General features: G+C 46.0%; 1 protein-coding gene across 1 annotated transcript; it reads left to right on the forward strand.

The window, feature by feature from the left end:
- The first annotated feature begins 297 nt into the window (after nt 1–297).
- LOC124010126 (CCN family member 1-like) lies at nt 298–3,625 on the forward strand. The gene is made up of 5 exons (XM_046322490.1): nt 298–455; nt 682–895; nt 1,290–1,637; nt 1,851–2,059; nt 2,247–3,625. The coding sequence occupies exons 1-5, from the start codon at nt 402–404 to the stop codon at nt 2,538–2,540; spliced, it is 1,119 nt and encodes a 372-aa protein (XP_046178446.1). The 5' UTR covers nt 298–401; the 3' UTR covers nt 2,541–3,625.
- The last annotated feature ends 6,730 nt before the right edge of the window (nt 3,626–10,355 follow it).

Genomic DNA, 10,355 nt, shown 5'->3' on the forward strand with positions numbered 1-10,355 from the left:
ACTCTAGGACAGAACATAACAGCCAACATATAAAAATATCTTAAAATAAAAACTTTAAATACGTGTTTGATTTCAGTTTCCAACATTAAATAGCCTAAAAAAGAAAGGAATAGAAAATAAAAATAATCCCTGTAAAACATAATGTAGACAGGGTGGTACTTGGCTTGAATGGAACATTGGGAGACATTCCTCGCATAGTTTTGGAACAATTCACCCCATAGGCTACGTCAGATCTCTTTCGGATATAAAAAATGAGAGGCTACACCAGCGAAACAGAAGCCTATATATACCTTGTAATTCACGCTGTAGTTAAGCCTACATTGGGGGCTCCGTGTCTGGAATAATCAATCTTAAGGAGGCTTTTCTTTACTAAGGAAGATAAGAAGACTATTTCAATAGACATGAATATGTTGATGCTTTCCTTAGTTTTTTTCCTTTATGGGAGTTTTACTTCGGTAAGAAAATATATATTAATTAATTAATCGTAACCTACAATTAAAATCTGTGCTTGATTGTCAATGCCGAGGGTGGGTGATGGTGATTAATTCAGATAGTCCTCACTCCATTGTACAGTACAGTATTTGTAGAACAAATAACATAAATTAAGTGAATATTTGTAGAAGTAATAACATGAATGAAGTGAACATTAATTTATCTTATAACATGTTTTTGTTATTTTAGGTATCTGCATTTTGTCCCTCCGAATGTTCGTGTCCTCCTGAGTTAGCCAGGTGCGCTCCAGGAATCAGCCTCGTGCCAGACGGCTGTGGATGCTGCAAAGCTTGCACGAGGCAGCTCAATGAGGACTGCAGCAAGACAGAGCCATGCGACCACATCAAGGGACTGGAGTGCAACTTTGGGGCTGGTTATGGCACAGCTAAAGGCATCTGTCGAGGTATGATTAGGGCGGCAGATAGCCTAGTGGTTAGAGCGTTGGGCCAGTAATGGAAAGTGTTGCTAGATCGAATCCCAGAGGTGACAAAGTAAAAATCCGTCGTTCTGAACCAGGCACTTAGCCCACTTTTCCAGGGTAGGCCTTCATTGAAAATACAAATTTGTTCTTAACTGACTTACCTGTTTTTTTTTTTTTAATGATACAAGTGTATTGGAAATACTGATACAAATTAGTACAGACTCCAATGGGTTTGCCTGTAGGAATTTACGGTTATGAACTTGTTAATTACAAATGAGGAATTATGCTTATGGTTTATTTACAGTTCATTCTATATAATTATAATATTACACTTGACTCACATTGTAACAGTCTCCCTGTCTGCTTCTCCAAACAGCCAAATCAGATGGAAGACCCTGTGAGTACAACAGCAAGATCTACCAGAATGGAGAGAGCTTCACTGCCAACTGCAAGCACCAGTGTACATGCATGGATGGTGCCTTGGGGTGTGTGTCCCTGTGCCCCCAGCAGCTCTCCCTGCCCAAACTGGGCTGTGCCATATCCAAGCTGGTCAAAGTGCCCAGTCACTGCTTTGAGGAGCTGGTCTGCCCTGAGGAGAGGGGGAAAGCCTCAGTGGACAAGAAGGTCAGCAAAGATGGCCGCAAGGATAAGCATTCTGATGATGACTTCACAAAGAGAAACGAGCTGGTGTCTTTCATCAGAGGAGGACTCAAGTCTTTAGCTGGTGAGTCAATGGAACTCTGTTTATTCCAATGGTTCAGTTTGTGAAATTATTGAGCTCCTATTGATAAAAAACTTTGGTATACATCCAGACAGAGAGTTTAAATGGAAAAGCGATTTATTATCCCCATCTGTATGTAGATTTCAACTCATGTCCATGTTTTGTGAGACCCATCCAATGCACATTGACTAATCGTCTTGCCATCTTTCCCCACAGCTTTCAGGAGTAAAACTGAGAGTCGCTTGATGTCCAAGGGGAACAGGAGGTGTGTGGCTCAGACCACAGCCTGGTCCCCCTGCTCTAAGTCCTGTGGTACAGGAGTTTCCTCCAGGGTCTCCAACAACAACAGCCAATGCAAGCTGGTGAAGGTGACTCGTCTCTGTGAGGTCCGCCCATGCTCCCAGTCATCCTACTCATTCCTGAAGGTATGCGTCTGTACATTATACGGTCATTTTTCAGATGCTTTTATCCTAAATTACTTCTACAGATATATTGAGTATATGTGGGAATCGAGCCGGCAGGAGCAATGCTGATATTACTTGATGAAACGCATGCGTGTCCAGTACCTCAATATTTTGTTTCATATTGTTCTTGTTCTGCTCTCACCAACAGAAGGGTAAGAAGTGTAGTCGCATTGCGAAGGCCAGTCGTCCAGTGACGCTGACCTATGCAGGCTGCAGCAGCGTGAAGAAGTTCCACTCCAGGTACTGTGGTTCTTGCCTGGACGGGCGCTGCTGCACCCCTCAGCAGACCCAGACTGTGGCCGTTCGCTTCCGCTGTGAGGACGGAGACACTTTCAGCAAAGACGTCATGGTCATAGAGTCCTGTTCATGTGACTTTAGCTGTTCCCATAACAACGAGAAGCTCTCTGGGCTCTCCAATGATATCCGCGAATCCAGAGTCTGAGGGGATGGTTTAGGGTTCCACACCCTGTATGTAAACTAGGATCACAAAGGGGTGAGATGACGGTGAGTGAGGATAACTCCATATGTGCACTGCTATGCTGGAGACATTTATTTTGAGGATTTTTAAAAATGAATTGCTTCGTAATATTGGAGTTATTGGCTGCTTCGATATGGAGCGTTTTATGTTGTAATATTTCTGTTCAATGACAACTTGTTTTGTATGCATGGCTGTCTTTTTGTGTTTATTTGTAAATATGAAAACATCTGCATCGTGGCAGCTACTAGAATGATTTAATCACGAGTAGATTTGTCAAACAAGTGCCAATGTTTTTAATACCATAACATTATTTGTATTTATTCTAAAATCTTGACGTTTTCTAAAGATATGATAGGCCATATTGGAAAATCATGTTTTTGACCATTTGTTTTTTAATGTTATTTATAAAATGTATGTATTTATGGAACCTGATGCTCTGTTGTGAATGACTAGATATCACAGTATGGACAGTTGATATTTAACCTAGTTTTATTGGCATTGCTTTCTCTAGTTTAATCTATCCTCCGCCCATAGTTATTTTAGAGTAAGGGATACCTGCTGTGTTTCTGGCTGACCCACTTCTGAGGGGATCTAGAGTTGAATGGATGGCTCAAATGTGTATATATATATATATATATAAAAAAAAATCTAGTAGTTCATTGTGTTTGTGGGTCATCTAATCCAGCTCCTACATTTCATTCAGTATGCACAAACATCAACTCATCATAAAACCTCTAAATACATCCAAGTCTATTTTCATACAGTAAGTGTCTTTAACCTGATCTGCGGGCCATGATCTGCAACGGTAGTGGAGATCTCTGTTAATGCTGTACATATAATAGAGGTTTTTATGTGGTTTTTGATAAGTCATTGAGTTGTTGATTGGATATGCCTGGTTGTTTTTACCCACTTAGTTGCAGGACAGTTGGTGGGTTGGCTTGTCCGTTTTGGCTAGCGAATGTTTGCATTTAAAAGATGCATCTCTGCACCTGTCACCTGATATAGAGGTCCTGGATGGCAGGGAGCTCAGCCCCAGTGACGTATTTGGCTGTCCACACTACCCTCTGTAGCGCCATGCGATTGAGGGCGGTGCATTTGCCATACAAAGCATGTTGCCTACCCTCACCACCTGGGGTCGGCCCATCAGGAAGTCCAGGATCCAGTTGCAAAGGGAGGTGTTCAGTCCCAGGGTCCTGAGCTTGGTGACGAGCTTGGAGTGGCCTATGGTGTTGAACGCTGAGCTGTAGTCAATGAACAGCCTTCTCACATAGGTACTCTTACCAACAGTACCAGTCAAAAGTTTAAGAACACCTACTCATTCAAGGGTTTTTCTTTATTTGTTCTATTTTTTACATTGTAGAATAATAGTGGAGATGTCAAAACTATGACATAACACGTATAGAATCATGTAACCAAAAAAGTGTTAAACAAATCAACATATATTTTATATTTGAGATTCTTCAAAGTAGCCACCCTTTGCCTTGACAGCTTTGCACACTCTTGGCATTCCCTCAACTAGCTTCATAACAGGTTTGTCTTGTTAAAAGTTCATTTGTGGAATTTATTTCCTTCTAAATACATTTGAAACAATCAGTTGTGTTGTGACAATGTAGCGGTGGTATACAGAAGATAGCCCCATTTGGTAAAAGACCAAGTCCATATTTAACTAGGCAAGTCAGTAAAGAACAAATTCTTATTTACAATGACAGCCTACCCTGGCCAAACCCTTCCCTAGCCCTGACGACGCTGGGCCAATTGTGCGCCGCCCTATGGGACTCCCGATCACGGGCAGTTGTGATACAGCCAGGTATCAAACCAGGGTCTGTAGTGATGCCTCTAGCACTGCAATGCAATGCCTTATACCGCTGCACCACTCGGGAGCCAATAAGCGAAGAGAATAAGCAAAGAGAAATGACAGTCCATCATTACTTGAAGACATCAAGGTCAGTCAATTCGGAAATATCAAGAACTTTTAAAGTTTCTTCAAGTGCAGTCGCAAAAACCGTCAAGTGCTATGATGAAACTGGCTCTCATGAGGACCGCCACAGGAAAGGAAGACCTCTGCTGTAGAGGATAAAGTCATTAGAGTTAACTGCACCTCAGATTGCAGCCCAAATAAAGTAACAGACACATCACATCATCAACTGTTCAGAGGAGACTGTGTGAATCAAGTCTTTATGGTTGAATTGCTGAAAATAAACCACTACTAAAGGACAACAATAATAAGAAGAGACTTACTTGGGCCAAAACACACGAGCAATAGACATTAGCCCGGTGGAAATCTGTCCTTTGATCTAATTTTTGGTTCCAATCGCCGTGTCTTTGTGAGATGATCTCAGCATATGTGGTTCCCACCGTGAAGCATGGAGGAGGTGGTGTGATGGTAGGGGGGGTGCTTTGCTGGTGACACTGTCAGTGATTTATTTAGAATTCAAGGCACATTTAACCAACATGGCTACCACAGTATTCTGTGGCGATACACCATTCCATCTGGTTTGCGCTTAGTGGGACTATCCATTGTTTTTCAATAGGACAATGACCCAACACACCTCCAGGATGTGTAAGGGCTATTTGACCAACAAGGATTGTGATGGAGTGCTGCATCAGATGACCTGGCCTCCACAATCACCCGACCTCAACTCAATTGAGATGGTTTAGGATGAGTTGGACCGCAGAGGGAAGGAAAAGCAGCCAAAAAGTGCTCAGCATATGTGGGAACTCCCTCAAGACTGTTGGAAAAGCATTCCAGGTGATGCTGGTTGAGAGAATGCCAAGTGTGCAAAGCTGACATTAAGGCGAAGGTGGCTACTTTGAAGAATCTATTTTGAAATGTTTAACACGTTTTTGGTTACTACATGGTTCCAAATGTGTTATTACATAGTTTTGATGTCTTCACTATTATTCTACAATGTAGAAAATAGTTAAAGTAAAGAAAAACCCTTGAATGAGTAGGTGTGTCCAAACTTTTGACTGGTACTGTAGGTGGGTGAGCGCAGTATGGAGTGAAATTGCATCGTCTATGGATCTGTTGGGACGGTATGCAAATTGGAGTGGGACTCTAGGGCATCTGGAATGATAGAGTTGATGTGTGCCATAACCAGACTACAGATGTGAGTGCTATAGATTGCTAGTCATTGTTGCAGGTAGCCTTAGAGGTCTTGGGAACAGGAATGATGGAGGTCAGCTTGAGAGATGTGGGGATTACAGACAGGTACAAGGTTGAAAATGAATATGCCTGCCAGCTGTTCTGCACATGCTCTGAGAACACGCCCTGGAATACCGTCCCCGCGGCCTTACGAGTGTCAACCGGATTAAAAACATTACTCACGTCGGCCTTGGAGAGTGAGATTACCCAGTCCCCTGGGTCAGCAGTGGCCCTCATGCACGTGTGTGTATTTGTGTCTGTAATAAAAAAAAAGTGTGTTATACCTTCTCATTTGCTTAACATGTCAGGCATCAGCATGAAAGAAGAATGAAAGGGAAAGAGAGAGAGACAGAGATGCATCACTGACAGTATTACGTAAGCAGACTTGGACAGGGGGGGGGAATGAGGGCATTGACGCACACAGAAGTAAAATGCATCCATCGTGTGTCTGAGGAGTACCAATGTCACGACTTCCGCCGAAGTCGGCTCCTCTCCCTGTTCGGGCGGCGTTCGGCGGTCGACATCACCGGCTTTCTAGCCATCGCCGCTCCATTTTTCATGTATCCATTTGTTTTGTCTTGTTCCCTGCACACCTGGTTTTCATTCCCCAATCAATCTACATGTATTTATTCCTCTGTTCCCCATCATGTCTTTGTGTAAGATTGTTTGTGTTACGTGTGTATTGTTGATGCACAAGACTGGCTTGTTTTTTCCGTGTTATTTTTCACGAAGATGTTTATTGTTAAACATAATTCTTGTGACTGTTTTGCACTTTTGCCTAAATAAAGTGTGCGCCTGTTCACAAATCTCTGCTCTCCTGCACCTGACTTCGCTACCAGTACACACACATCCGACAACCAAGGAGTTTTGTCTTTGAACACTTGAGAGGAGTGGAAAAAGTCCATATATGAGCTTTAAAAATCCTAGATTCCTCCTTCAGTTTACTTCCTGAATTTAAATGGAACTGACCCTGTCGCTAACCATGGGAGGCAGAGAACTTGACTGACATTATTAGGCTATGGCCTATACCCCAGGGCAGGGGTATTCAACCCTTACTCTACGAGGCCGGAGCCTGTTGGTTTTCTGTCTTACCTAACAATTCATTGCACACAGCTGGTGTCTCAGGTCTAAGTCAGTCCCTGATGAGAGGGGAACAATTTAAAAAAACGCAGTGGAACTCGCTTCGAGGTCCAGAGTTGAGTTTGAGGACCCTAGGGTTTGATGAGTTTACATAATAGCAGCTCACCACCAGACAAATGCAGGCAGGATTTTGACTCAACCAATAGCCCCATAATCATACCATAATCAATGGTGGTCCAGAATAGAACTTCCGCACTCAACAACCCGGTCGCATTCCGCTTCGCTCCACAGGTAGTATCACATTTTTCATTTCATTTCATTACAGCACAACGGTTTGATTTGTTTGATCATAGCTAGCTACATAGCTAGCTACATAGCCGTCTGTGTATCAAAGATAATTGTGTAGTCTAGAGCGATTTTCTAGGTTAGCTAGCCAGCTATTGTCGTTCTTTTAACGCAACGTAACGTAATCAACACTGCTAGCTAGCCAGCTAGCCCCCGAATAGCAGCACTGTAGAAACTACTACACTCAACGGAACGACTTGATTAGTGTAGTGTCAACAACGCAGCCACTGTCAGCTAGCCTACAAAGTCAACAACGCAGCCACTGCCAGCTAGCCTACTTCAGCAGTACTGTATCATTTTTAATAATTTTAGTCAATAAGATTCTTGCTACGTCTTAACTTTCTGAACATTCGAGACGTGTAGTCCACTTGTCATTCCAATCTCCTTGCATTAGCGTAGCCTCTTCTGTAGCCTGTCAACTATGTGTCTGTCTATCCCTGTTCTCTCCTCTCTGCACAGACCATACAAACGCTCCACACCGCGTGGCCGCTGCCACCCTAATCTGGTGGTCCCAGCGCACGACCCACGTGGAGTTCCAGGTCTCCGGTAGCCTCTGGAACTGCCGATCTGCAGCCAACAAGGCAGAGTTCATCTCAGCCTATGCCTCCCTCCAGTCCCTCGACTTCTTGGCACTGACAGAAACATGGATCACCACAGATAACACTGCTACTCCTACTGCTCTCTCTTCGTCCGCCCACGTGTTCTCGCACACCCCGAGAGCTTCTGGTCAGCGGGGTGGTGGCATAGGGATCCTTATCTCTCCCATGTGGTCATTCTCTCTTTCTCCCCTTACCCATCTGTCTATCGCCTCCTTTGAATTTCATGCTGTCACAGTTACCAGCCCTTTCAAGCTTAACATCCTTATCATTTATCGCCCTCCAGGTCCCTCGGAGAGTTCATCAATGAGCTTGATGCCTTGATAAGCTCCTTTCCTGAGGACGGCTCACCTCTCACAGTTCTGGGCGACTTTAACCTCCCCACGTCTACCTTTGACTCTTTCCTCTCTGCCTCCTTCTTCCACTCCTCTCCTCTTTTGACCTCACCCTCTCACCTTCCCCCCTACTCACAAGGCAGGCAATACGCTCGACCTCATCTTTACTAGATGCTGTTCTTCCACTAACCTCATTGCAACTCCCCTCCAAGTCTCCGACCACTACCTTGTATCCTTTTCCCTCTGCTCTCATCCAACACTTCCCACACTGCCCCTACTCGGATGGTATCGCGCCGTCCCAACCTTCGCTCTCTCTCCCCCGCTACTCTCTCCTCTTCCATCCTATCATCTCTTCCCTCTGCTCAAACCTTCTCCAACCTATCTCCTGATTCTGCCTCCTCAACCCTCCTCTCCTCCCTTTCTGCATCCTTTGACTCTCTATGTCCCCTATCTTCCAGGCCGGCTCGGTCCTCCCCTCCCGCTCCGTGGCTTGACGACTCAATGCGAGCTCACAGAACAGGGCTCCGGAAGGCCGAGCGGAAATGGAGGAAAACTCGCCTCCCTGCGGACCTGGCATCCTTTCACTCCCTCCTCTCTACATTTTCCTCCTCTGTCTCTGCTGCTAAAGCCACTTTCTACCACTCTAAATTCCAAGCATCTGCCTCTAACCCTAGGAAGCTCTTTGCCACATTCTCCTCCCTCCTGAATCCTCCTCCCCCTCCCCCCTCCTCCCTCTCTGCAGATGACTTCGTCAACCATTTTGAAAAGAAGATCGACGACATCCGATCCTCGTTTGCTAAGTCAAACAACACCGCTGGTTCTGCTCACACTGCCCTACCCTGTGCTCTGACCTCTTTCTCCTCTCTCTCCAGATGAAATCTCGCGTCTTGTGACGGCCGGCCGCCCAACAACCTGCCCGCTCGACCCTATCCCCTCCTCTCTTCTCCAGACCATTTCCGGAGACCTTCTCCCTTACCTCACCTCGCTCATCAACTTATCCCTGACCGCTGGCTACGTCCCTTCCGTCTTCAAGAGAGCGAGAGTTGCACCCCTTCTGAAAAAACCTACACTCGATCCCTCCGATGTCAACAACTACAGACCAGTATCCCTTCTTTCTTTTCTCTCCAAAACTCTTGAACGTGCCGTCCTTGGTCAGCTCTCCCGCTATCTCTCTCAGAATGACCTTCTTGATCCAAATCAGTCAGGTTTCAAGACTAGTCATTCAACTGAGACTGCTCTTCTCTGTATCACGGAGGCGCTCCGCACCGCTAAAGCTAACTCTCTCCTCTGCTCTCATCCTTCTAGACCTATCGGCTGCCTTCGATACTGTGAACCATCAGATCCTCCTCTCCACCCTCTCCGAGTTGGGCATCTCCGGCGCGGCCCACGCTTGATTGCGTCCTACCTGACAGGTCGCTCCTACCAGGTGGCGTGGCGAGAATCTGTCTCCTCACCACGCGCTCTCACCACTGGTGTCCCCAGGGCTCTGTTCTAGGCCCTCTCCTATTCTCGCTATACACCAAGTCACTTGGCTCTGTCATAACCTCACATGGTCTCTCCTATCATTGCTATGCAGACGACACACAATTAATCTTCTCCTTTCCCCCTTCTGATGACCAGGTGGCGAATCGCATCTCTGCATGTCTGGCAGACATATCAGTGTGGATGACGGATCACCACCTCAAGCTGAACTTCGGCAAGACGGAGCTGCTCTTCCTCCCGGGGAAGGACTGCCCGTTCCATGATCTCGCCATCACGGTTGACAACTCCATTGTGTCCTCCTCCCAGAGCGCTAAGAACCTTGGCGTGATCCTGGACAACAAACTGTCGTTCTCAACTAACATCAAGGCGGTGGCCCGTTCCTGTAGGTTCATGCTCTACAACATCCGCAGAGTACGACCCTGCCTCACACAGGAAGCGGCGCAGGTCCTAATCCAGGCACTTGTCATCTCCCGTCTGGATTACTGCAACTCGCTGTTGGCTGGGCTCCCTGCCTGTGCCATTAAACCCCTACAACTCATCCAGAACGCCGCAGCCCGTCTAGTGTTCAACCTTCCCAAGTTCTCTCACGTCACCCCGCTCCTCCGCTCTCTCCACTGGCTTCCAGTTGAAGCTCGCATCCGCTACAAGACCATGGTGCTTGCCTACGGAGCTGTGAGGGGAACGGCACCTCAGTACCTCCAGGCTCTGATCAGGCCCTACACCCAAATAAGGGCACTGCGTTCATCCACCTCTGGCCTGCTCGCCTCCCTACCACTGAGGAAGTACAGTTCCCGCT

This window comes from Oncorhynchus gorbuscha, linkage group LG22, assembly GCF_021184085.1.
Source record: "Oncorhynchus gorbuscha isolate QuinsamMale2020 ecotype Even-year linkage group LG22, OgorEven_v1.0, whole genome shotgun sequence".
Taxonomy (NCBI): domain Eukaryota; kingdom Metazoa; phylum Chordata; class Actinopteri; order Salmoniformes; family Salmonidae; genus Oncorhynchus; species Oncorhynchus gorbuscha.

Coding starts and splice junctions, on each gene's coding strand:
- LOC124010126 (XM_046322490.1), top strand. CDS start 402: ATGAATATGTTGATGCTTTCCTTAGTTTTTTTCCTTTATGGGAGTTTT. Junction 896..1,289: donor AGCTAAAGGCATCTGTCGAG/GTATGATTAGGG, acceptor TTCTCCAAACAG/CCAAATCAGATGGAAGACCC. Junction 1,638..1,850: donor AGGACTCAAGTCTTTAGCTG/GTGAGTCAATGG, acceptor CTTTCCCCACAG/CTTTCAGGAGTAAAACTGAG.